The following is a 27,692-nucleotide window of genomic DNA, read 5'->3' on the forward strand; positions in this document are numbered from 1 at the left end:
AGAGGACTATTAAACGGAACAGAATTTGAGAAGGTGGTGAACCATTACACTATGCATAAGGGGTTGCCATACAGTTTCACAAAAGTAATCATCCTTGTTGATTCACATGCCTCCCCCCCCCCCCCCCAAAAAAAAAGATGCTCCTTCTGAGTTCACATGGTTACCACATCTTCATCAGTCCCTGAGATTATCAAATGGCTTGGTAGCTAATTAGCTAGCTAGCTTGTAAAAAAAGATTTTAAACATAAAAATACTTGTCGTGAACCTACAAATTCACTATAAACTACAAATTCAAACTCTGTGTTTGCAGAAAGAACTTTGAAGAACTGAAGGCATTTCTTGTTTTCCTTGCTACTGACATTTGTAAAAGACCTGTGAAATTTATGAAGACATCACCATCATTCCTCAGTTTCCTGAGAGAAACTGGATGTGAATATTCAAACCAAACAACATGGTGAATTATGAATATTCCTTGCTTGCTGGGGTACTTTGTTTATACACTACTTGTTGCTGTGCGGTGGAATTCTTATAGTGCACTGGATATCCTGCACTATGTGACAAGACTACAAGATGGCAGAACCCCAAAGTTGCACTTTATATAGTGAATAGGATACAGTTTTAGACACAGCTTAGATGTTTTTAAGGTTATTCAATCAATTTTGTCATCATTTGCTGCCATTTAATGTTATCACTTGTATTTAATTTCATGACCTTATTTGCTTTTATTTCAACTCCCAGACTAAAGTGTTTTTAAGAAATGACAGGAACATTGTGAAAAATTGTAATAATGCCTATAATAAACACATTGTTATCTGTAGTTCTTTCTATCTCTCTCTATATCTGGTCTATTTTTACACATATCCACAGCTACTATATGAAAATACTTCTGAATATAGTGATTCATCCATAATTTGTGTAATATTCTATGACTCAGTAATTCTCTTTGTAGGTGTGCCATATATATGAGATTCAGCTGATTTGAGCCTTTTCTGTGGTGCCGTTGTTACTGAAACTAGGTGGCCCACAATTTGACCCTGACTGGCTACAGGGACAAAACTGGAACAGCAGACATTTTCACATGTGCGTGAGTGTGTGAATCAGGGCTTAGTTCAAAATTGCAATTTTTTTAAAATTATGTTTCACTTTACTTTGTTTATGGAATTTTGATGTACCTTACACATTTAACAGTTGTAATCAAAAGCACCACAGCTGTCATCGTCTGCACTAGCGTGGTCATCAATGTCATTAATGAAGGCTCTGCTATTTCTCTAAAATGCCTTTGCCATTATACCCATCACATTCTTTTTTTAAAAAACTAAATCACATGTAGAATTTAAGAGGAAGGCAACAAAAAACTTAAAGAAAATTGATCTGTGGGACTGTCCTCCTGAGGTAAATGATGACGAGACTTCATGCTGACAGCCTGTTTTGTTCAGATCACTTATTTTTGTGGTTGGCAAATGTGAACTGCTAACACCGCATATGCCTTGTACATTGACTGTTGCATTCTGATTTCTGTGAAAAACATGTGCATGTGTTCATGCCCTGACAAATGTGCTAAGGTAAACAGTTTCATAGGAGCAGAATTTACTTTTTACTGTGATGAATCACATAGTGTTCAGACCATCAAGAGCATGAATGTGGCCTTATTTTTGGAGCTGGAGCTCAGCAAAAGCTGACATGCATAATATGATGTATGGCTCTTTAGTTTCAGCCTTAAAAATGAATCAGTCTACAAATGAGTAAGAAATTGTGGTCTCTCGACAGTAATTAAGTCCTTCAAGCACTCTGAAATTGCAGTATGACAATAAGTGTACATTGTGACACAGCACTAGGAAGTGCCTGTGTTAAAGGAGAAATCTAGATTCTAGAACCTCATGTCACCTGTGTGCAATCTTCTCCTTTATACAGCAAAAGAATGAACATTTGCCCACTATGAGGCGCTAGTGTTTTTAGACCAATGACACAGACTCAGTCAGGGAGTTTAAAGTGACACGTCTTCCATTTCATAGTAGGTATGGAGAAAGCAGTTTTTTGTAACACCTAAGTAATGACAAACCCACAGAAAGAAACACACACACACACACACAAATAATTAATACATTACTACAGTTGCCATGCACTTTTACTCATGTTCATATACTGACCAAGGTTTAAAAAGCATATTATATTACTCAGAATTAGATTATAAAATGACATGTGATTGGTGAAGTGAATTAAGTCAAGTCACATACTAGCCTGAGTTTGGTTTATTAAATGTGTCCCGTGTTCATCTTAGAACATGAACAGAAAAAAAGGAGTAGAGTAGTGGCATTCAAACCTGGACCTCAAATCCAATGTCACATTTACCTCTCTTTCACAGATGGGCTCGCACATTCTCATTTTAATCCTTTCCAGTGGCTGTCTATGTGTCCTGGGCACTTTTCCATTTTGTCAGGTGAGGCCATCTGTTCACTGGGCTTCCAGCGGTTCAAGCAGCTGCTCAGGCAGGCATAAGGGCACACGGCGGAGCATTGTGTCATGCAGAGACAAAACACCTTTTTACCAGCAACTCACAGACAGACTAAATGCTCCTGCACCAAGAGCACACTGGGTGAGCTGGTTTCCCACGTTCCTCATTTCAGTCAAATGTGTACTGAGTCAAAGGACATGCATCTGACAAAGCAGGCTAGAGAAATTCTGTGTGGATTTCTCAGGTGATACTGTAAGTAATCAGGACCAGACAGACCTTTGAATGCCGACCATCTTGCAATCTCTCCTGCACATGAAGTTTCTTTTAAACACAGGTCCCTCTGTGTTTTATAAAATATGTTAACTCTTGACAAAACAGTTTTTATTTTTTTAACTTCATAAAATAAATTCAGATTTTTTATTACAGTAAGACATGACCACTAAACTTTCAAATTCACCTCGTATGTGTGAGTAGAGAAGCAATCTCCAATAAAACTTCTGTGAGCAGACTTGAGAATTTTCAAAACAGAGTACAAGTATATACATATGCTCCTGCATCAGGTATTGTAGAGTACATATTTCCATACAGGGGAGTATCTTTAGCTTTTCACTGACTACCCATGTTAATGCACAAATTATGTATTGTGCTACTCTCCATTCGTAATACAAGGATCTATCTATCTATCTATCTATCTATCTATCTATCTATCTATCTATCTATCTATCTATCTATCTATCTATCTATCTATCTATCTATCTATCTATCTATCTATCTATCTATCTATCTATCAGCATATAGGATATGATCGCACAATTTCTTAACCCTATAACCCTGTAAGTTTGCGTTTCATGATAGCTTTTATATACGACAGTGCACCTCACTGTTATCCTGAAGAGCGCAGCATCACTGATCCTGTCGGAACTTCCCGAGACCTGCTTTGTCGTTTCCGGAAGAAACCGAGGGAGAGCCTGACTGATGGCAGACTGGATTCGCTATTTCCTACTAACCTTAGAAAAATTATAATTTCGTTTAATTTTAAATGACCTTTCTCAATTCAGTGATGACTCCTTTATGTTGAAAAACATGATATACGTCCCAACTACGAATCGCGACTCACTGCCATGAGTGCCAAATCTTTTTTTGCGTTTTACATCAAAGACAGTATCGGGCGTATGTGTTTTAAAAATATAGGGCGCCTACTTGCTCTGTGTACATATCCACACATAGGATGACTGCACCGTGTGTAAGGACAACGCTCATAGCGCTGGATTTATGGAAGAATGATGCTTGATTTATCAAACGGATTAAATCCAGCTGAAGATGTGGATATCGTTGTGGCGGAGGAAAACGTCTTCGGATCTGGTTTAGATTTCAGCAAGAAAATGAAGCTTGGGAGAAAGCAGCTCGTGTTGTAGCCCTATTAGCGCGTGTCAGTCGTTATTTACGAATTCAATTCTGCGTACCTGAACACGACACTGATGCAGCATTACGGGCTTAAACATTAGGGTACCAAAACTGAATATAAGATATACAAATTCTGGTAGTGACCATTTATTTATTTAATTCTGCCAGTGTGATGGGAATGTATTGTTGAGGCTTAGGCTAGCTTTATGGAAAGCCCGAAGACATGACATGCACACGAAAAAAGAGGAAACGATATTTTTCCTTTTTAAAACCTGTGTTTACATGAGATAACGACTGCTGGCTAAAAAGGGGGCTAACCGATCGACACTGACTTTCCAATGAAACAGGTTTTGCGTTATTTTTCCCCAGACGTGACCATTCTGTGTATTAATTAATTATTTTATTCATTTTATTTTCCTGTTCTGTTACTTGTAAAGAACGTGAAAAAATGATCTTGGATTATACATTGGATTCATGTTCGATCCACTGAATGAGGTGTGTCGTTTCGAAAAGGCACATTTCTTTACCCCTTTTGTCTGTTTTTATTTCTTGATAACTGCAACAAGCTCTCATTCAGGCCTACAGTCGAAGCCAAAGCCATTGTCTCGAGGACAAGGTTGAGAATTCCAGGTAAGCCTATCACATCCCCACATTGTGATATTCATCACATTGTCTGATTCTTTACTTCTTAAATAAAAGTAAGCTTTTTTAGAACAATCATTTAGGCTATAATTTATTACAGCCATGGGAAATAACCACTAATGTTAATTTTAACCCTTCAGTGAAAGACAAAGTATCCTTGTTTCTTGTCCCGACCTATATCATTTTCTCTTGTCGCATAGGCTACCATAAAGCCTGCTAACTGAAAATGCAGGTCTGCTTTAACCACTTGTTATTTCACGGTGACGCACGCACGCACACACGCGACGAAATACAAAAGCATAAATGTTAATTTGTATAAGTAATGGAGGCCTATGGGGTTATACAGCTCTAAGTAGCTCCCAAGAGATAGAATTAAAGCACCAAGCCATATCAGTAGACTATAACTCTGACGGCTCTCTTATACATACTTTGATAGAAGCCATTTGCACTTTTGCGTAGGCATTTAAACGAATTGGCATTGGCTGCGAGAGTCTCGTCACCAGCTCTAGGTAGTGAATTATTTTCATATTCACCCTCTTTTTCATGCAAACGAACACGGCAATCAGCCGCAGGTTGAATGTGTAAGCAATGCAGGAGAAGCTCACCCTGTGTAAACGATAACATTTATCAGTATTGCGCATGAAGCGCCACTGTAATGGTCCATACCATAACATAAAACAAAAAACTACATTTTATTTTTCGCTCTGTTTTGAACTCTTCCCGAACGTGAGCGTGAGACAGTCGAAACGATTCTTGGTCTTTTGCTTGGTGAATTTCGTGTCGCCTCCTCCCATGGAGACCGCGGTGCCAGCGTTCACTGCTGTTGCTATCCAGTTCTTGACTGTATCACGGCCTTCTGCCTCCAACCAACTCCCATTTTATCCGACTCCTCCCTGAGTGATTCGAGGAGTCTTCGTAATTAATACGAGAATTTTAGTTTAGCTGGCCTCTAAAGGAAAACAGATTGTACGTCATTGCTCCCATATGGGCAAACATTGGGCAGCAAATATTTTGCAATTATAACAATATCGATATACATTCTTGAAGCCTATCGCAGGTGCTTTTACTAATAATTACTTTTAGGTGCTGGGTGGTGTACTATAAACACATACAAAAACTGTTAACCATTCTAATACACTTATATTTTTCAGAAGATTTGAGTTTTCATATAGCATATATAAACTGGTGCACTCATACAGGGTTAATATTTCAAATATTACATCACTATTCTACTCCAGTGTGATACCACAAACCTACCTTGGTGTTTTAGTATTATGAAGTTGATATAGGAAATCATAGATACATTAGACAGATATTCCTTTTTAGATTTTATTTCTTTTAAAATGATTGGTACTCTGAGATGCTTTCAAGGTACCTGTGTCTGGAATTAACTGAATTGAGTTTCATTGTGGGTTAAACTTAGATGTTCATGATATCTCAAAGGATTTCATTGTCAAAATGAAGGTGCACTTTGTTCACTGGCCTTGAATCTCACAAAGCAGAATGTGACTTCAATTAAAGCAAAACATTTCTGTTTCCTTGGCAATCTAATATAACTTTTGAAATGAGTTTCCTTGATGGTACATTTTTTGTCAGATAGTGACATTAACATAAGGTCTTAATAAGTAGGCCGAAGATCTTAATTTCCATCCACATTTGAGGGTATGTTATCACAGCTGTTGCAGGTGCTTGGTGTAGCTGTTGTCTATTTGGCATCATTGTATGATTTCAGAAGTCTATAATGAGAACCTTTAGGAATCATTAAAAAAAATCCATCTTTTTGTAGGACGTGGCATGTGTTGCAGTTGCTAACAGTCCTGACAACACCCAAGTGCATTTTGTAGTCTGTATTTCAAGTTTTGTAGGTAATTTCATCATTTTGCATTATATAAATTCTGCCATTTATTATATAAATAGCATAAATGTGAATTAGATTTTGTTAGTTATTTTGTGAAGTACACAGCAGGCATTCAGAGTCATGCATTGCTAACCTGAATATGCCATAGACACTCTTAAACACATCATTGTTACACAGTCCAAAACCTTATTTTAACACGTTTCAGTCCCAGAAAGAAATTATAAACATGTCTGCACTTAATTTTGTCTGCTTCTATGTTTAATCCTTGATATCAAATTTGCATAATTTTGTCTTGATTTAACTAAATGTTAAATATTATTTAAAAAAATAATAATTTACTTGTCACATGCAGATCCATACGTCATTATTCTGTCATAAATTGGCACATAGATAGTCCTGTTTTACCCTCCTTTTTTTGGAAATGCTGCATGACTGCTCTGCGGATACATGAGGGGTGCCACTACCTAAACGCGAAACATTCACTTTTCATCTCTTGGTAACTAATTGCATCTGAGGAGCATTACTTTTCCCTCCCACCTCACCTCAACACATACAAATTTGACTACATTGAGTCGTACAAAGACACACACACACACACACACACACACACACACACGCACGCACACGCTGCATGAGGCAGAAAAGCCCTGTAGCTTAGCAACAAGCGGCTGTAATTGCTGTGACAGAAGTACATTAGTGTGATTACTCTAAAACAATAGGTCGATGTTGTTTTCTCTCCTGTTGGAGTCTGATACTCTGTAATAATCACCTAGGGTTTTCAATAGCCTCAAACAGCTACAAAATTGGGTAGCCAGTGGTATGTGACACAAATGAACCAGTAAAGGCCGCTCAGTGTCACTGCAGAAGATAACGCCATCTAAATTTACACACCAGTGCACTTTCCTGCTGAATTCCACCATCTCGATTTCTGCAACTAAATGATTTCTCAGCTTCACCATGGATCATAGCAATTAGCTTTCTCACCCCCAACTCTCTTTCTCCTTTCCCATCCCCTCTGCCTCGCTATCTACAGAGATACCCACACACACACACACACACACACACAAAGCAATGTTAGGTGTTGTAGCTTAGCAACAAGTGAGGTAATCACTGTGACAGACTAGTTGCTGGCATGCTATGTAGCATGTGGTGGGAACAGCTGATCTGTTGTGTGCTGAGAGGGAGGCAGAAGATGTTCCTCAGCATGCTAGAGCAGATGCTTACAAGAGCCCCGCTTCTCCCTTTCAGGGGACTGTTGATCGATTCGGATACATACAACTGACATGTAGCCTAGAAATCTGTAATCTCTTCGTTGGAGAGATGTCAAATTTAGTTCACAGCCTGATAAAGGGACAAACGGATGTGGTGGTTAATCGACTGACGCCGATCTGGTACGTATCCGAATAGTTGCGTGTACATCTTTACATTGTCCTGCACAAAAGGTTTTCTCAGCAGTCATTGATTATTATTCATCAGGTGCAGACTGTTTTCAGTTTTTCCTCTGAACACAAGGGAAGGCACATGCTGCACAAGGGTCTTCACTTGAAGAACTTGAAAACCTGACCAGCTTTCTAAGCACTGCAGTAGGTCCATTCAAGGTACATAATGGTTCAAAAATCCAGCAAGGTTTTCTGAAACGCACGGAACTTTAGAATTTGGGACAGGGCTTTTGCACTTCCTATTCAACAGGCGTGTGGTATTTATCCTATCTCCAGTAGTACTCTTGACTGTATTTCTCCAACTGTGCTGTTTTGCAATCGGTCAATGGATGGTCTTTGCTGTTATAGCACACACACTTGATTGTGGATCTGGTCTAAGACTTTGAAATGCAGCTTTAGAAGATGAAAAGAACTGTGGAAAATGAGGCAAGAACTCCTTTGTGTCTTTAAAATACACACCATGGATGGCCCCTCTTCTGAGGGTATTGAATAAAGTTTGGATTGGCTTATTGAGCATATCCTGGCACTTGCCTTCACTTGGACCCAACTGTCAAAATTCAGATCTAGTGCACTGGACAGGTGTTCTGTTCTCACAGGTATACCTGGTATAGTTAACTACTTGCTCTGCTAAACTCACTTTAGAGTTTTGGTTATTGGGGAGTTAAGGGGAGCTGGTGGTAATAGCATGTGGTAATACTTTTAATAGTATGCTGAGCTCAAAACATCCATTAGGTGAACGTGTATCAAGATATAGACAGTTTGAACAGAGTAGAGACCCTCATGATGCTCTGAGCAATCATCTGATAGACGACTGTAAAAGGTCTAAGGAGAAGGATAAATATACAAAGGATGAAGCAAATTGGGTGCCTCAAGGGATCCAACACAGAGCAGAAAGGTGAATGCACTAGGCTGTGCTGATTGGAGATGGAGGAGGTAAACATACTCATCGTATTAGAAAGAATGAGCATGTCTGTATAGGATGCGAATGATATTCATTTCACAGCTGAGGATCTAAGGCAAAAGTAATTAATCTAAGAGCCGACATTAGCCAAGCAAAGGATAGTCCAAGAGAGAAAGACCAAAACACAGTGAGTAAATTCTACTTAGAGTGCAAGTGTTTGACATATTTATTAGACAAATTGAATAGATTTTCCATCAATAATTTAATTCTATTTCTTCATAAAATAAAACACATCTGAGCAGATCTATTCCATTGTAATCTTTAACATCAAAATATAAAGACATTGCATAGGACGCATTTGACTCTATTGATAGAAATAAAATTAGCTGACATGACAATAATCATAAGCATCTTAAGCATTTTGTAAAATATTCAGGCCATTAAATGGCCATTAAATGGTGTAAATGGTGTAAATATGCCATTCCAGATTTTTTTAAGATCCATATTTGTATGGTGTAGTGAATCATTTTTTACACATTTTTACACATTTTACTTTTTAAAACATTTTACTGAGAAACATGTTTTATAAATTTATATACAGTAAAGGCAATGAGTTCCTAACTAAAACTATATATTATATTCACTACATATATTACATTCACAATATATTCCCAATACTAACTATATATTGAAAACATTAAAAATCATTTCACTTTTTCATAGGTGGGAAGGCCAGGAGAGGAGACAGTTGTGAAAGGAAGCTCCAAAGAGAAGTGTGCAAAATGGGGCAATGCAGAACCAGCTTCTCCTGTTACATGTGAGACAACAACGAGAGGCAACCACGAGGACGAAAAACAGCTCAGTCGGAGGAGGCGGAGGAGGAGGTGGAGGAGGTGGAGGAGGAGGTGACAGAAAAGGTGTCAGTTCCAGAGGAGAGGAAGAAGTTCTGCAGTTGGAGCAGCGAAAGGGATGGCCAACGGAAACGAGAGCAGTGATGGGCCCAGTAACCCCCTGGCAGCCGTCGTCGCTACTACAGGTGGAGTGGTGGGTGAAGGGCCTTCATCTCCTGTATCCACCTATGTCAAGCTTGTCCTTCTAGGGCTGATCATATGCATCAGCCTGGTGGGAAACCTAGTGGTTTCTCTGCTAGTCTTAAGGGACAGGGCCCTACACAAGGCCCCATACTATTTCCTGCTAGACCTCTGCTTGGCTGACACCATTCGATCAGCAGTCTGCTTCCCATTTGTACTGGTGTCCATTAAGAATGGCTCGGCCTGGACCTACAGTGTGCTCAGCTGCAAGGTGGTAGCTTTCATGGCTGTGCTCTTCTGCTTCCATGCCGCCTTCATGCTATTCTGCATTAGCGTCACACGGTACATGGCCATTGCCCACCACAGGTTCTACTCTAAGCGCATGACCTTCTGGACCTGTGTTGCTGTGGTGTGTATGGTTTGGACTCTCTCTGTCGCTATGGCGTTCCCACCTGTCTTTGATGTGGGTACGTACAAGTTTATTCGTGAAGAGGACCAGTGCATTTTTGAGCATCGCTACTTCAAGGCCAACGACACATTAGGCTTCATGCTTATGCTAGCTGTGTTGATCTTGGCCACTCATGTTGTCTACATGAAGCTCTTGCTCTTCGAATACAAGCACCGCAAGATGAAGCCTGTCCAGATGGTTCCAGCTATCAGCCAAAACTGGACCTTTCACGGCCCCGGAGCCACTGGCCAGGCAGCCGCCAACTGGATCGCGGGGTTCGGCCGGGGCCCTATGCCACCTACCCTGTTGGGCATCAGGCAGAACTTGCACAACCAGAACCGACGGCTGCTGGGCATGGAGGAGTTCAAGGCAGAAAAGCAGCTTGGCAGGATGTTTTATGTGATAACCCTCTTTTTTCTGGTGCTTTGGTCGCCGTACATCGTGGCCTGTTACTGGCGGGTCTTTGTGAAGGCATGTACCATTCCGCACCGGTACCTTTCCACTACAGTTTGGATGAGTTTTGCCCAGGCAGGGGTAAATCCAATTATCTGCTTTTTCCTAAACAAGGACCTGAAGAAGGGCCTGCTGGCCCACCTGCCTCCCTGTTGTAGAACTAAACCTCAACTACCCCGTGAGCCTTACTATGTCATGTAAAGACGGAAGTGCTGAGTCACTTTCTTTTCTTTACAATTCCTTCTGTTTGGGTGGGTGACTATTAGACAGTAAGAAGAGGTTAGAAAGCATTTGAAGATGGAGGCATTAGGGATGCTTTATGTTGTTGTGGCCTTTGATCTAGAAGCAGTGCACGATGCTTTAAGGGAGTGGGTATCATGGGGAAAAAGCATTTTCTATCACCTAAATGCTATCTTTTGTTTTGGGTTTTTTTCATGTTGACCTTAAAGGGGAAGTTTCCTGGCTAAAATGTGAGACACTGAATCAAATCTAAACAGTTTTGTAGAGTGCTGTCTACTACAGGCATGAGGGTGCTACAATTATAGAAGAAAAACAATGGTTTTCATTGCAAAACAATTATTTTTGGTATATAAATGATTAAGGATTGAATCACAAATGGCCAACTGTGACTGATCCTGTAAAAATGTCAAACACGGCTACATTAAGTGTTACATGATTCTGAAGATCATTTTCCAGATATAAATATATATTATTTCTCAAAATGTTATTCATAAACAGCATAAAGCTAAACTCTTGGCACAGTAATTTGTATTATTTAAAGTACTAATTACTAACAAGTACATATACTACAGTAATAAAAAACAATTTTGTGCATGCATGTAATTTTATCTTTAAAGAGAAACAATGAGTGCCAAGAGACAAAGTCTACACATCAGGCTAATCAGCGAGGACTGAAATTGGTCAAAATTGATACATTTATGCTAATCTTAGGAGTGCCAGTTAGAAAAATTTACACATATGGGCCACTCAGAATTTCCTGGTCATACAGAGTTTAGAACATAACAAATTTTGTTTTTTTGCTGATTTCAAGGCAGTTGGAGTTCAAACTATGAAGTTCGGTCTAATAGTGCATCACATTTGCAGTCATTTCCACTTTTTTGCTGTAATTACTTACTATGTTTATTTTCTTCTCTCTGCTCTATTAATATATTCATTCCCACTAATGAAAGTAAAAGTCTTTCATTACATTTCATAAAATGGCTAATGTCCTTATGATGTAACCAAATTAATTTAAGCACGGGAGTAGGGCCTTGATATCAGAACAGAAGCTACTGATGAGGTTGCATGAAAACCTTAAAAATATAATATACAAAGCCCTAATCATACCAAATTTAGTCTCAACATTACAAGATGGTGTTGCAAGTTTTAAGAACTTAGGGCTTCAGTCAAGATAACGTGTGCTAGAAATAGGCTGAAAATCGCACAGTTGGAGTATTGTATTATTAGAGACATTCTGTAGTGGAATCAGACCTTGGATTGTCTATGGGTAATCCTACTGCACACATTATAGTACAAAATTAGTACTTGAATTCATTTTGAATTTATGAATCCACGTGGAGTGCATATCAGTGCTGATCTAATTCTATTATGATATAATAACCTCCCACAGAAGGGGTATCATTGCATGACATAGTAGTTTATTTGAAACTTTCATATAAGTTACAATGTAAACATATAAATAATATAAGAAAGTAAGAAGGAAGTGGAGGGATGGCAAAACTAAAGTAGACCAAAAGATAGTGGAAGGTTAGAATACAACATAATTAACATGATTAGGTTTTTCATTGGCCTGCTATAGCAGTAATCTAATAACAGACTCAGCATAAAGGGAAGTTATGGAATAAAATGTTATAATCAAATGAATAATGAAAGTGAAGCTTGAATGAAAAGTTTATTTGACATCAAACCTAATTTGAAACATTTTTAAGTATTATTTTAAGTTTTGTATTATAATATAAAACCTACAATATTACATTATATATTTAATATTGTTAGTATTACATATTATATCAGTTGAGATAAACTGAGAATTTGTGCTGGGGACAGTTAAAGTTTATTTGCCTGATAATATTTTGCACACAATTTCAGAAATTGCTGATCAGTAAAATTTTCTTTGGGATAATGTTGACTTGAAATTGAATGCTTAACAATATAGGCAAGGACCCAGAGATTGTAATATTTTAATGAATGTTACAGAGAGCAGAAAATTGTGATTTTTATTGCGAGGTAGTATTCAGAGATTGTTAGGGGTGTTCTAACTCCTTTCTGCTCCGGTTTTGTTTGTTTGTTTGTAAAATCAAAGAAAAATGTAGAAAAATAAACAGCTGCATCAACAAATAACAACAACAACCACTAATGAAAGAAAAGGGGGAATCATTTTTATCTGCATTTATTGCCTTACGCTATTATCAAGGTTTGATGTTACTGATGTAAAGAAGATTTGACAACTGTATGGCCTCTACAGACACTAAAAATGCTGGGGAAATAGCAACACTGTGTCTTTGTTGACTTCTACAGGACTGAATTTCTCACTCCCCTTCACAAGCATACAAACTGAGGTCAAAAGGAAAAAAAGCATCTGAAGGGTGCTAAAATCTGGAAAGAAAATCGCCAAATTGTGACACAGGAGTGTACAATTTTGCACAGTTCAATGGAAAGACTTGAATGCAAAGAACTTGATTTCCTGTGGAATTAAAAGGAACTTCCTCGATTCTGGTGGATTTCTTTGAGACATTTTTTGGGGTTTTGGTTTGTTCTTCTTTCTTCTTTTTCTTCTTCTTCTTCTTCATATCTTTTGGGAATTTGGGAATGCAGGTGATAGTTGATGATATCGTGTACTCATTATGTGGAAAGAATCTGAAAAAGTAGAACAAGCACTCAGACTTGTGGTTGGAAGGGAGGGCTTGTGGGTGGGCAAAGAGGGAGCGACTTTTCTAATGAGCAAACATGCCTGGTAGAACATTTTTAGTTGCTTCAGGCATTCTATCTTTTGTAAAATAACTGTGACCTCTGTGCAATTTCCTGTGTATTATATGGATGAACTTTAAAAAAAGTAGGGGGGTGCTCTTGATCATCTTTTTACTGCGCATGTGTGAGAGAGTGTTCATACTGCGTATGCGTGTGGGAGAGGACTGGGGAAGCTATGGTGGAAGCCACATCAATTATTGTTAGGCACAGATATTGACAGCCTGATGAAAAACACCACTCCTGGGGATGATCGAGGTCTTTTTTCTTTTTCTTTTTAATCCCCATTGAAATTTTTACTGAAAAAAAAAGCTCAGATCAAGAGACTGCTGAAAATATTAAAGTTAATAAACAATAGGACAAAGCTACTACACAAAGTTACACAAAACTACTCTTAAAATGATAAAACTACTAAAATTAGCAGATGTGATTCATTTTTCCTTCTACAACCTTCTGTGGTTAAATAGAAAGTTCTTAATGATTTTGAAAATAAAAAGTTGAATTACCACAAGCTACTCAGATATCTAGGTAAAGGAATACCAGTGTCTTAGTGAGTTCTAAATCCACACACTAATGCACTGTAATAAGTACATTTGACAAATCTGAAACAATACTCAAGATAATAAGTGAACAAGTTACTCTTTTAGGTATCATCTAGAACATCCAGCCTATGACAATGCTGACTGCTTCAACATTACAAGATGCGCTATTTCCATAACTTCCATCATCTGCCAATTTCATTGTCACACTGACTACTGAAAATAAATGAAATGCAAATGAAAAGATACAATTCTGATTGACAAATGAACATTGATACACAGGCTTTGCTTCAATAAAATTAGACAAAATTACTTTAATTGTGATTCAACATTGATACTCATTTTCACTTTAAGATTAGGTCCAATGTGCTAACTTGACCCTGCTTTAAAAATCAGTGGAAAACTCATGTAATAATCTCCGTAAGATATGGAAAAAAAACAACAACATGTTTTGGAATTTTTTTTAAATAATACAGCTCCCTAAAATGTAAACATTTGAATATTTAAACATGGCAAGAAACATAAAATATTTTTGACCTGAAAACCAGCATGTCTATATCATTTTAAAGTAACCAACAGCTTTGGTCAATTTATTTTAAAAAATTTATTTGGTGTTAGTAGTGCCAAAAAATGTGTTAATTTCTTATTAAATCAATTATTTATTTAAATGACAAAGACATTTTGGTATATTTTATCACCTCATATGCCACAGTAATGAGACTAATGGGAGATATGACAAACAAGCCCACTCAAAGAGCAATAGACGCAGTGAGAATTCATTAACAGGACTGAAATATTTCTTTGATCAGCTCAGGAGTCTCATTTTTCATGAGTGCATGATGTATGAAAAGAAAAGAGAAAAAAAGAGAGAATGTCAAGTTGGCTTTCAGATTCAGCTATCTTGTTCTGTAAATTAAAGGGTTTTTTTCCCCCCGACACGACAATAAAAGTATACTTTTGTTGCGTTTTTGACTGTTAATGTTCCATAACATCGACTCAAAGGGAAACGTGTCATTGCACAGCTACGAAAGAGTTTAAATGGTACTCATCACTTTGCAAAAGACATGCTAGAAGCCCTTGTCCACAACCCACAGGGGCCACAGATATACCCTCAGTTGCATAATCATGAGTCTACCTGCAAGGAATTTAAACCACAAGGTGCTCTAAAGGTGCCACAGTATCAAACCCCTTTCATCAGCATTCTGCTAAACAAGGATTGTTTGTTTCGGTGCACTTTCACTCATAAACTATTGCATTTATTTGCAATGGCAACTTCATCTACATCATAAGCCATGCCAGAAATGCTGCCTACAACAGCGATAGGTAAATTAAACTGATAAACAAGATAGTAAGCTTAAGAACCCATTATGAGCAGCACTGCGTTATTCAACAGCACTGATATTCAGATAACTCTAAATGTTATGACAGTGGCGTAGTTTTTATGGAGGCTAAAATGCACTTCTTACCTAAGCATTCAGACATATCTGATCATTGCCAACAGATATTTTCCCCCCCTCACCCTGTTTATATTTCTTTTTTCCTATAAAAACATGCTGTTTGCATTCAGTTAGCACTCAGATTAAGAACAGCAGACGCAAGACACTGACTGGGAGTAAACCTGCTACAGTTTAAAGGGGTTAGACTGCAAATACATTCGTTCAATGTATATGCTCATGAATCTATGACAACTACTGCCATAAGAGATCAGACTTATCTGCTCTCTGATGAAATCCAAGCAGCCTCAGGGATATTGGACATATTGGCCATTATTCTGAACCCTTTGGATTTTCCAGACACTGTAAACTTATTAGTTTGTGACAATACTGATAAACTCAAAAACTAAATTAAAATTACTTAAAACAAGTATAATGAACATATTAAGATTAGGGAAAAGCCTTGAATCCATGATATAAGATAGAGGTAAAAAGATCTGGATCTTTAACTGAGAAACACCAAAGGCACCATCAGTGGACAGTGTGCAAACATCCATGCTTTCTGTGTAAGGACAGTGACAGCCAAGCTCCGAGGCCACGTGAGCAAGGTCAGCTGTTAGCATCTAGCATTAGCCAGTCCAGCCTTACCAAATACCGATTTACCATAAGTCCACTCAATAAAAGTGGGAGCCGTGCAGTTAAACCACACCATGAATGAGCTGCAGTGAGAAACGACAGAGGGAGGGAGAAGTATGAAGCAGAGGCAGAGAATGGAAGAAGAAATCATTCAGGAGAACACGGACAGTGACCAGGAGAGTATGATGACCTGGAGGGGGAATAAAGCTGGACAAAGCTGACTGACCTAAGCTGGGGACAGAACAGCTGCAGCTAGCCAGCTCTTTCTGAAAGAGCTTGTCACTGATGCACTACCAAACACAGGACCTAGTCTGAAACAGTGCATAACTACTACAGTACATGGGGCCCATTATACAAACAAATAATAGACAAGCTTTATTAAGCAAACATTGTCCAAGAGGTAACCTGCGAATAGCCAAAGAGCTAGTTTGGTTAAATCTTCACTCTTTTTCTATAAACATGTAACTACTTGCCTATATATGGCTGAAGAAAACTTACATGTAAATTAAACAAAGCTAACTAGACGATCAGGGTCTTTTTTGGTGTGTAGTACAAAAACTTGAATACAATTGCACCATCTGGTGGCTGCAACAGGTTTCTCCAAGACAGATGACTAACTGGTGTATATGGCTCTTATTCAGTGTTATCTGTTAAAGCCTCTCTAACCAAAAAAAAAGGCATGAAAAACAGAAACCAATAAACAAAATATATAAACTCATTCCACCTTTAAGTAGATTCTCCAAGATGATAAATTGAGCAAGAATGTTGCAACAGTAAAACAGAAGGCATTATTAAAACAACAAGTATTTCTGGCACTTCTCTGCTCTACACTTGCATTCAATACGGATTCGCTTTATGGCGGTGCTCTGAGCTCCTGCCAGGCTGAAATTAGCATACATCTTGATGCTCTCTGCATCCAGTGTGTCAGCTGCAAAACAGGTGAAGCCCAGGCTATTAAATAGGTCTAAACTGAGGTATAAGTATTGGTTTTCTAGAAGAATTTCTAGAAATTGTCAAGAATGAAAACCATCCCACTCTTACTTGTCATTTTATAGTCAAAGGTGAGCTCCTCTCCTGCTTTGATTAGTTGTGTTGCAAAGAACGCGATCCTGGGAAGGCGCTCATCCAGATTGTCGATGAAAACGTTATATACCTGCAAGTTTGGGTCACACTGCAACACCGTCATTAAAAGTAATTTGACATTTGTGGCTTAAATTACTGGCATCCAGCATGTGAATTTTTCATCACGCCACCCCCAGTTTTTCATATGTAAATAAATTTAACTGGGACATGATCATGTTAGAAAGTTCTTGGAATAACACTGAATAGGTTGTGTTTGGTGTGAGAAATAACACCAAAGCATAAGACACAGCAGCACAAGAACTGCATACAAAAGCGAGGGAGCTTGGAGGTTTAAGTACCTGCTTTAATGCATGAGAAGCTGGGTAGGTTAAAACCAGTATATCTTACTGGAAACTGAGTGATGTCAAATCAGACCACTGTGACTTGGTATGTGCGGTCTTTTTTTTTTTTTTGGCTCATCTGACTACATCTTAATGATTGGGTGTAACATTAAATCATAAAAACTCATTTCAGGCAGTCACATTACTAACTCTCACTCACACTGTGGTTGACAAAGTGGGAGATGTTTCCATAGTGGGCAGCGTCCACAGTATAAACATCATCTAAGTAGTCCAGATCAAACAGGTAGGTGGCTCCCTGTTTGTCGTACGTCTCCCCTCTTTTCTCAGCCTTCTCTGAGGTGATTATCTGAGATGACACACAGCAGACCGCAAATGGCAATTATAAGATATATCCCACAGAATGTTGGGTTATGACAAGTTCTTACAAAATGAATGTACATCATCTTAAGAGAAAAACAAACTGGCAAATGTGAAAGTATTTGCAACAAATTTCTATCTTTGTGACAATGTGGAGAAATAACACTCTGGCAGCTGACTGCTCTATTCTGACAAAGGACAAAGAATTTATACAAAGTTTTACAAGGCTTCTGAAAACATGCCCAATAGCAGAAAAACATGACGTGATGACTGATGACTGCATCTTACTGCCTCTAAGCATAAGAAACATTACACCCTGCAAGTTTATATATCGTGTGATTGAGATCAGCACGATTACAGAATATATTACTCCATTAACACACAAGGGGAAAATAATTTTGCCACAAAAGCTTTAAGCAGCTCACCTCGCCAAGGTACTCCATCACAAAGGCATTCCTGTGAATCTTCTCGAGTGTGCGCACACCCTAGTCCCTTCCGTTGGCTGTCTTAAAGATGCACAGGTCGTACTGTATACCCCTCTGCGCAACCCTGTTTCCACAGCGGCACACTGAGTTGCACTCATAGATGGGAAAGCCGGGCCTGATCTTCACCTGCCCACTGCCATTATATGTGGCCCGGTGCTGGGACGCACCAGCGCAGCTGCCTCGGACGGGCTCCCTGATGCAGTCAAAGCACTCACAGCCACCCGCCAGTGCTTGGCCCAGCCTCACATCTTCTCCAATCCTGTAGTCACTGATGTATGCCTCAGAGGGCCATCCAGGTCCACCTCATTGAGGACAAAGATTCGGCCCTTGTGCCTGCAGGTGTGGTTCAGCTGTTCCTCCCAGAGCACAAGCTTCATGCATTGCTTGGCCTGCTGGAAGAGGAAGGGAACAGCAGAGCCATCCAGTGATAGGGAGTCCAGTGGCTTAACGGCATGCTGCAGCAATGAGCGCATGTCTCGCCGGAACTGTCGGAGCAGATGGGGGCATCTGAAGTTTCTGTGAGGTTCTCATGTGTTCTCTGATTCAGAGTAACCCTTCCATTTCACCAGAAAAAACTCATGACCCTACACATGAAGGCCCAGTGAAATACAAATATGACATGTAAGTACTTGTCAAATATAAAAATGTGACAAAGTATAGGTGGGGCAGAAACTCAAAAATATAGAAATGCAAGAAAATGGGTTCTTCACAGATATAACAGACTTACTGTCATCAATGCTAAGATACAAGAATATAGATTAAAATATGAGGTTAAGAAATAAACATTAGCATATAATGTTTTGTTTTATTTTAACAGTTTTATTACCTCTCACCTTAATTCTTCTGTAGTTACATAGGTACTCCACCTCATAGTCATTTAAGTTGTTTCTGGTCACAGCCAGCTGCTCACACACTAATTTCTTCCTGCGACACAGAGCCTGCAGATCATCCCACGTGAATTTACAAGGGACACTGCAAACTTCAGAAACAAAAGAAACCCCAAATGAACTTGATATCACATCAGATAAATTATACTGGAGAACAGTATAATTTACTGGCAGCACTAACTCGCGTAAGGGCTGGACCTGGTTTGTTACTGAACGTGCTTTGTTAAAAGCCCTTTACAAATTAGTTTTCCATTTAGCTTTGGCAACACTAGACTCAAAAAAGTTTTCTTGGCAATTTCTCCACTGAAATGCCTCAGATGTGTGTCTGAAAGACTGTCATGCGGTGATGCAGAGTTTGAGTAAAACAATATACAGACGTCCCACATGCAAAATTACTGTTCGCTTTAAAAAAAAAAACAACAACAACAACAAAAACACACTGGTCACAAGCTGCCACTGGTAATTTAAAGACTGCCGTGCAACAATGATCTGAAAGCAACAGCTCATTGAGTTTAACAGTAAGCCTTACCTTTCACATATTGCGCCATGTTTCCCTCATTAGGCCAAAAATTGATCAAATATAGCGTAATGGTGGCCTAAGCAATTCATTGGTCTAGACGTTACCAGGAGGAAGCCATTTGATTGTAATTGATCAATTCCTCGGAAAATTGCAAAATATTTCAATAGATTATTCGTAAAAAAAAATGTAAAAAATTAAAATTAAAAAAACTAGCTACCGTGTACAAATAGAGGATAGACATAAATTTCACTTTAGTTTTCCTCCTGGACAACTGACGGCTTGACACAAAGACAATGTCATATATCAGTATTTCTGTTACTGCAGTTTTATTAGTGGTAGGCTAAATCAAAAATTAGCAAAAAAATAATTGTCTAGCATAAGTACAATGTAGCCTAATGTAGGTATATTTCAACCAATTCTGACTCCAAAATGTAATGCTGTTGTACCACAAGGCAGAAAATCGAAACATCTGGTAAAGCTGGTATCGACATGAAAACGTGTAACTATTCACTTGACCTTTCAGCTGCTGCAAATATTACTGTCCTTGCATATACTGTACATTAATCGCATAATAATATTTTCTGTTTCTGTTGTCACACAAAGGGATGAAACAGTGCCAGGGGAGTGGCACATTAACATTACATGTTCACGAGCATCCGTGCAGGAGCCAGCAGAGTTATCAGTACAAAACTAGCGGACGTTAATCTGATATCTAATGTTGTGGCGAGGTTAATGAGGAGGAATAGGTTACTTTTATTATTATATAGACAATAAATTGATGCATTTTGTTTGGACTTGCGAGCTAACCAATAGGCATTTTTATTAGATATGTAACAAGAAAGATCAAGCACATTTTAACGTATCATAAACTTGTTATGCACTGCAAACAATCGTGTTTGGGACTAAAAACCTATTATTTTCCTCTCTCAAGGGTAAAGCTGTAATGTTTTTATACAGTATGAGTTATTGTATATGTGCATTTATTGTTAACTGTGGCTATATCTATAGATTTCCAAGTGTTTCATATGTTGTACTGTTGACACATGCATGAAAAATTATATGCAGTAGGTGGTAGTTCTATAATTAATTATGTACTTGTTGAATGTTACGTGTTTGATAGCTGATTGTTTCAGAAGGTCTTTATAATGTGTAAGCATATTTCAACACACAGATATGTCCTTCACTGAATTATTTCTGTACTTTGAGCAGAGAACAAGAAAACAGCTTTCATAAAGGGCGAGGTAAAGAGGTGCTGTACATATGTGTGTGTGTGTGTGTGTGTGTGTGTGTGTGTGTGTGTGTGTGTGTGTGTGTGTGTGTGTGTGTGTGTGTGTGTGTGTGTGTGTGAAGTTGTAGACCCCTGAATTGGGAGAATGGCTCCAACAGATCCCAGGAACAACTGTGGACCCCTGAATTGGGAGAATGGCTCCAACAGATCCCAGGAACAACATCTCGGTCCAGAAGAGTGCAGTCCTGGGAACAGCTAAGATACTACACAGGACTCTCACGTTCCCAGGGCTCTGGTAAAGGACCCGAGCTTGAAGGAAAAAATGATTTTTTATTATTATTGGCTCTATTAAGCATCTTAGAAAATTGCTTAGTCTATATTGTACCAAAAAAAAGCTATAGTTTGCAACAGAAAGGAGCCTGCAACAAAATCTAATAAAGTTAAGTTATCCATTTGAAAAAAAGGAAAGAAAGAATAAAAGGAAGAGGAAGGAAAACAAACAAACAAACAAACAAACATGTCAGTGCACTAAGCATATGGATGAGCTATAGTCAGAGCATATGGAGGTTAATGCATTATTACTTGATGGCCCCTAAGCACAACCGCTAACTTGGACTGAGACCACAATGTCAGCGACGTGGATGTGATCTTGATACTTCTACTGCTACACAACTGTCACATCTGTGTTTTCCACACAGTTGATCTCGGCACTGACAGTGATGGTTGGTAGCTCTCTGCTCTTGTGCTCCCTGGTTAGCGTAGTGCTGTCTCTCTCTGGGTTTGCCCGTTCTGGAGGCCCGGTCTGTAAGGGGAAGGGGAAACGGTCCAGCGGGGCGTGCTCTATCCTGCACAGGCTGTCGTCACTGTCACGGCTGCAGGCCGGGTTAGAGCACCAAGGGTCCTCTGCCTGGGTGCTGAGCTGCACTGCAAGGGGTGGTTCAGCCTCTGTTTGAACTGCCTTACTGGTGCTACTCGGGATCCCCTTTTCCATTCCAAAAGTGCCATCTGGGCTGGGTTCCACCTTACGGAATATGTTTCGAGCAAAGAGGCTGATGCAGAACATCTCTACAATCACAGAGTAGTGGTATATTACTGAGAGAGGAAGACAGCGACAAGAAGAGAGAAGAAGATAGAGAATTATTTTTAAAAAATTAAACACTCCAAAAAAAAAGTGAACAATGATATTAAATTCCAAGATTGCTCCTCTTTCGATAATTCCTTACACTGAGAGCGGAACAGATCGGAGAAAGGAGGTGTGCAAGGCACAACTTTAAGTGCTCCCATGGTCTCCAGAATCCCACTCTGAAGTCCACATAAGACTAAAACCACAATAATGCAGACAAACTTGGCACGAAGTCTATAACCATGCAGTGATCTCTTCGTTGCCTTGTAAAACAACAGGTAGCCATAGAAGGACAGAAATGTGGATATAGCAGTGACTGCATTCACATACACATTGGGATTGACTGAGTCCACCTAGAGGACATAGGGGGAAGAAATGCATTGTGGTTGGTATGGTGGATATACCTGCAAAACACTGAATTGTTGAAGAAACAAATGACTTGAGTTACTAAAGAATTTGGACAACTAGAGGTTAGTAACTGAAAGCTGAAACTCTCTAAGCGTTGTTTTGAATGTTTTTAATAAACTTTATGGCATACGTTTTCATAGATACATACAATTAATACATGGATACATTTAATAACCTTTTTGATTCCATACATTTTTCCTTATAGTATTACCGGAAACCAGACACTACGCGTGTAGCATGTCAAAATGGCACATTGTACTCACATCCCCATAGTCATACTGCTCGTCTGTCCAGAGCACAAGAGTGATGAAGAACAGAAGTGTTCTGACCACAGAGAGCTGCAACACAGCAGCCATCATACATCCCAGACTTGTCCTGTAACACAGCAGGAGCAAGGGGCCATCATGCCAGGTTACTGTCTAACAGCCCTGCATTATTCCATCCTGTCAACAACACATCAAGCCTAATCCAGCCTCACCTAGCCGCAGCCTTTAAAGTAGCCTGTGTCTCTTGATAACAACATACATGAATGCAGTGCCAAAAAGGGCAACAGAGAAAGGCAAGGCAAGGCAAGGCAGATTTAATGATGTAGCGCAAAGCAAATTCCAGGTGTTGCTGCACCCTTTTTGACTAGTGTACCTGTTTATGTTGATGAGGGGCAAGCAGCAGCAGCAGCAACAAGGGAAAGGGTTGGGAGAGACCTGCTTCCCCGCGAGCACTTCAAGCATTTGTGCCTTTCCCCCAAAAAAGTTTGTGATGAGACCCATGAACTTCAGCAGGGTGATGGAGTGATATCTTCAAGACAGTACAATGCAGTTCTTATGACCCTGACTGATCCCAATATAGAGACATAAAACAAAATAAAAGTACAACATCTTTAAAAGTTACTTACAGAGAAGCTATAAAGTTGCACAGTGAGGACGATCGGGGCACATACAATGCAACGATGGATGTCATTCCAAAAACCTGACAGGAAGTGACTACAGTAAAAAAAAAAAACACCAGCAGGTAGCATGCCCCCCAAGAAAATGACATGATAGCACCATCTGCTGATTTATTTTAGCCGGATCGAAGGTGCGGCTTTACCGGGTACATGCCCAGGATCCACAGGCAGAGCCGGCTGCGTCTGGATGAAGGTTCGTGGCGGAGGAAGAAGCCAATTTCCTCAAGGAAGAGGGCCAGCAGCAGGACAGCCAGTACAGCCGGGATGAGGAACAGCCACATCTCATCTTTAATCACTTCATGTAAAGAAAACAACATAAACAAGACACATTTGAAAAGCATTGAGATGAATATACAGTATAATATATAGTGTAGCAAGGTCAAATCAATGTCCGGAACAAAATGTAGCCACATTTATTTCATAGTACACCATTCTGAAAACACCTGTGTTACGTTTAAATACTATTTTTACCCAACATTTTAACAAATATTATTTAATGTCTAGTATTGTATTAATAAACCATATCGAAACTGCTAACAGCCACATACTGACTGCAAATTCTAGAAATGGCCTATAGAAATTCTTGAAAGATCAAAGCCTAGTTCATTCTTTATCAATTCTCATGGAATAATGTAACATGTCATCACATTGTCCACTTCAAAAGTAATGATAGATATTATCCTAAGATGGATACTGATTAATTGTGTACAATATATGTAAAGCATATAGTCTGATGGTAATTCCAAAGATTTTGTGGCCATATATAGGAAAGTCAGAGGTATTATTATAAAAATTGATGGGAAGTCCTCTAGAAGCTGCTCAATGTCTATTTGCCTGGTTGTCTTTATTTTGCTCAGACATATGTGCTGAATGATTTAATGCTTATTGTGTGTATACAGCTCAATGAGGCTTCATGCCTCAGATAATACAATGCTGAAGTGTGAAGCTAGCCTTACCTTTGAAGAAATCTGATGAGAGTGGGATTTCAGCCTCTATCAAGCTGCAGTTATCCTCTCTATTGAGCATGGTGATTCTGAGAATATGGAGTTCTCAGGAAACCAGCAAAGGGGGTTGGCAGCCTTTTTGATGTTAACCCCAAAGTAGTAGCTTGTGCCTAGACCTTGGCTTTATTATTTAATTCATCATCAGAAATTGATTCAGTATGCATGAAAAAAGTTACTGTCTGGCATGTTGCAAAGGAAAAATTAGATGACTATGTGCATCATTGTGCTAAGTCCGCTCCATGCTAAGGAAGTCTCTGATTGTCTGAGTGATGTGTTCCTGATCTCAGAAATTAATGATTGACAAACACAGGTAGAGTCACAGGTGAAGGGCCAAGTCCATCCTCTTGCATGTCCTCTGTTATAAGTACAGTAATAATAGCATTTCATATCTTCAGAAGGTTTGGATAAAGAAAGTGCCAAGTGATGTAACCAATAAATGTAAATTGAATAGACATATTTGTGTTGTTTTTGGTAATTGTTTAAAAAAAAAAGTCCTGGTGTGTAATTTGTAAGAGAATAAGGATTAACCACCCAGTGATGGCCTCTTTAAATTTTACACATTTGGCAGGCATTCTTATCCATAGCAACTTACAATTTCAATAATGTTACAGAGGAAGGCAAGTGTACTGTTAGGAATCTTGCCCAAGGAGTCTTATTGGTAGAGCATAGTGCATTTTCCAGATGGAGAATGAACCCCAGTTGCCCACAGCAACAGCAACATTGTTACCCACTACACCGGCCCAACTTTAGATAAACTCTCCTAAACCTTAGAAAAAATTTAGATAACTTTATATAAAGTTGGGAAATACACGTCTCTGACAAGTGAATAAGATAGTAAAATGGCCTGTAATACTTCTTAAGGTTGATGAATGAATTAATCAATAAAATAGATAGATAGATAGATAGATAGATAGATAGATAGATAGATAGATAGATAGATAGATAGATAGATAGATAGATAGATAGATAGATAGATAGATAGATAGATAAAATCTAGGTGGCTCATAGATGGAATTTTCGATCAATATAATGCGGTTGATAAAAGAGTTAATAAGTGGGCCTGGCTTTTTCTGTGAGCTCTCTGTAATTTTGTCAAGTCAAGGCCTTTTATTTTGAAATTCTTGTCTTCGGTGACGTAGAAACACTATAGCCTTGCTGGGATTTCTTGCTAAATAACAGAGATAAGACTTTCTCTTAGTCCGTTGATTATGAAATTTTATTATCACCTAAAAGTTGTTTACATAAGAGTATGAGAGCTAAATCTTAAATTCGCAAACGTTAGCTAATTTGTGGCTCCCGACTGGAGCATAGACTTGCTACGATGGATTCTGTGTTCAGCAGGTTTGATTCGTATGACTTTGACAATGATGTTCGTTTTCAAGAAGGTCTGAAAAAAGTAAATATACTAGAAACTAACAAAGATGTGCTAAAGTTAAAGATCTTCTTTTACAACAGGTACGTGTTGAAGCGTGTTTGTGGGGGCAGTGCTCTAAACGCAAATGTGGTGTTTAAGTTAAACGATTGTTTGCTTCTGTTGTAGGTTCGTCGAGGCAATAGATTTAATTGGCTTCCAGGAGTGGTCTGCGGGCCATCGGTCTGAGCAAAGTGTGATGTGTGATGTAGAAGCTGACGCTATTTCGGTTAAAGACCGTTTTGCCCGAAGTGACGAAATCCGTGCCTCTGGGGAGCGTCCACAGTCGGAAACGAAGCTCGATGCAGCACAGTTCGTGCCCCTCTCATTCGCAGAAGTGTTCCGTATGATTCAAACGGGGGAGGAGATCCCTGGACTTCTAAACTTGGATATTAAACCATGTAACCAATTGCCCACAGTTTCCCACATGTCGAGGAAGTTAAAACCTTGGGAGAAGTAAGCTAATGCGTCTCACAGGACTATGACGCTGTAAAGTAGGTGTAAAGACCCAGTACCAGTACACCTAAATGCTACTCTGAAGGGAAAAAAAGACATATGTGTATTGTTTCCAGTTGTAAACATAAGCCAGTAAAAATAAATAAATTTTTATACCAGTCTCAGAATAGCAATTAACAAGATGTGTAAAGCAGGTTGACACTTGAACCATTTGATTTTGTTAGTTATTCATAAAAAAGGGATGTTTCTGAGAACCACAATCCTTTTGTTTGATGGGGTTTTCTTGTCTTGTTGATATGGAGCCCAATAACAACACGGATTTAAAAGCTATGAAGAAAATGATAAGGGACCAATAACCAAGGATGTCTTCAAAAGGTTTGGATAAGGAAAGTGCCAAGTAATGTAACCAATAAATGTAATTTGTCAGAAAAAGATTTCCTTGGTCTGGAAAACAGAGGGCAGAGGAGGTCAATGGATGTAAAAAGTGAAGAGAGGCAAGTTTTGGTAGGTTTGAGTGCTGGAGAGGAAAAGGAGTCGGTGTGGTAGAGATGTAAGGATGCTGAAAGCTCTCTGGAAGGAGAGATGGAGTGTAGGTTGAAGGTGGGAGGGGGTATGAGTAGTGGATTATTAGTGCAGTGGGGAGGCCAAGGTGAAGGACACTGTGTGAAGTAGAGTGGGGTTGCGCTGATGTCTAGAGCCAAGAAAGGTCATCTGAAGACCAAGTTCAGGACATTGCTTTCTTTGAGAGTCAGAGGTCAGTTGATGAATGAGTCTAAAAGAGGAAGAATAAAGGGGGACAGGAGCTTGCCTGAGGGAACGTTGAAGTCTCCAATGAGAGTAAGGGGTTCCATCAGAAAGGAAGAGTCCAAGAAGGATGTCCAGCTCTTATATTAAGGTTCCTAGAGGCCCTGCTGGTTGATGGATAACAAGCAGAATGTAACAGCAGGGAATTTGAATTAGGAAATATTAAGATGACAGTGAAAGAGGTGTGACGCACCACCCCTGGGACAGAAGTAAGCCTGTAGCACTTCCCGTGCCAGTTTCTCGTGGAGTATGAAGAAGAACAGATAGAGGAGTGGGTGTTACTGAGTACCTCCGGAGTGATCCGGATCTGTTAGCACACGGAAAATTTAAGCGGGAAGGGAGTCCATAACTGAGATGAAGTCAGCTTTCTTGACAGCAGACTTGCAGCTCCACAGTCCACCTACCGCCACCGATTCAGACA

General features: G+C 39.2%; 4 protein-coding genes across 4 annotated transcripts; 2 read left to right on the forward strand and 2 right to left on the reverse strand.

The window, feature by feature from the left end:
• Positions 1–3,401: 3,401 nt before the first annotated feature.
• gpr173 (G protein-coupled receptor 173) lies at positions 3,402–15,111 on the forward strand. Its single transcript, XM_027012769.3, has 2 exons — positions 3,402–4,486; positions 9,420–15,111. The coding sequence occupies exon 2, from the start codon at positions 9,666–9,668 to the stop codon at positions 10,827–10,829; it is 1,164 nt and encodes a 387-aa protein (XP_026868570.1). The 5' UTR covers positions 3,402–4,486; positions 9,420–9,665; the 3' UTR covers positions 10,830–15,111.
• Positions 15,112–17,012: 1,901 nt separating this feature from the next.
• suv39h1a (SUV39H1 histone lysine methyltransferase a) lies at positions 17,013–19,922 on the reverse strand. The gene is given in 7 exon segments (XM_027012802.2): positions 17,013–17,149; positions 17,263–17,392; positions 17,845–17,991; positions 18,428–18,765; positions 18,768–19,071; positions 19,321–19,466; positions 19,904–19,922. Coding segments are annotated over 7 exon segments (1,221 nt in total).
• Positions 19,923–21,786: 1,864 nt separating this feature from the next.
• si:dkey-16n15.6 (organic solute transporter subunit alpha) lies at positions 21,787–24,715 on the reverse strand. Its single transcript, XM_027012767.3, has 7 exons — positions 24,553–24,715; positions 23,740–23,891; positions 23,546–23,619; positions 23,293–23,448; positions 22,917–23,028; positions 22,346–22,598; positions 21,787–22,214 (listed from the first exon to the last, which is right to left on the reverse strand). Exons 1-7 carry the CDS (start codon positions 24,620–24,622, stop codon positions 21,787–21,789), a joined length of 1,245 nt encoding a protein of 414 aa, XP_026868568.2. The 5' UTR covers positions 24,623–24,715.
• Positions 24,716–25,742: 1,027 nt separating this feature from the next.
• On the forward strand, positions 25,743–26,625 carry LOC145653779 (uncharacterized). The gene is made up of 2 exons (XM_081707992.1): positions 25,743–26,055; positions 26,141–26,625. Exons 1-2 carry the CDS (start codon positions 25,922–25,924, stop codon positions 26,469–26,471), a joined length of 465 nt encoding a protein of 154 aa, XP_081564118.1. The 5' UTR covers positions 25,743–25,921; the 3' UTR covers positions 26,472–26,625.
• Positions 26,626–27,692: the final 1,067 nt, after the last annotated feature.

This window comes from Electrophorus electricus, chromosome 25 (assembly GCF_041902795.1).
Source record: "Electrophorus electricus isolate QZ-2024a chromosome 25, ASM4190279v1, whole genome shotgun sequence".
NCBI lineage: Eukaryota > Metazoa > Chordata > Actinopteri > Gymnotiformes > Gymnotidae > Electrophorus > Electrophorus electricus.

Coding starts and splice junctions, on each gene's coding strand:
- LOC145653779 (XM_081707992.1), top strand. CDS start 25,922: ATGGATTCTGTGTTCAGCAGGTTTGATTCGTATGACTTTGACAATGAT. Junction 26,056..26,140: donor AAGATCTTCTTTTACAACAG/GTACGTGTTGAA, acceptor CTTCTGTTGTAG/GTTCGTCGAGGCAATAGATT.
- gpr173 (XM_027012769.3), top strand. CDS start 9,666: ATGGCCAACGGAAACGAGAGCAGTGATGGGCCCAGTAACCCCCTGGCA.
- si:dkey-16n15.6 (XM_027012767.3), bottom strand. CDS start 24,622: ATGCTCAATAGAGAGGATAACTGCAGCTTGATAGAGGCTGAAATCCCA. Junction 23,449..23,545: donor TGCAACTTTATAGCTTCTCT/GTAAGTAACTTT, acceptor ACTGTCTTGAAG/ATATCACTCCATCACCCTGC. Junction 23,029..23,292: donor CCCCTCATCAACATAAACAG/GTACACTAGTCA, acceptor GCTGTGTTACAG/GACAAGTCTGGGATGTATGA.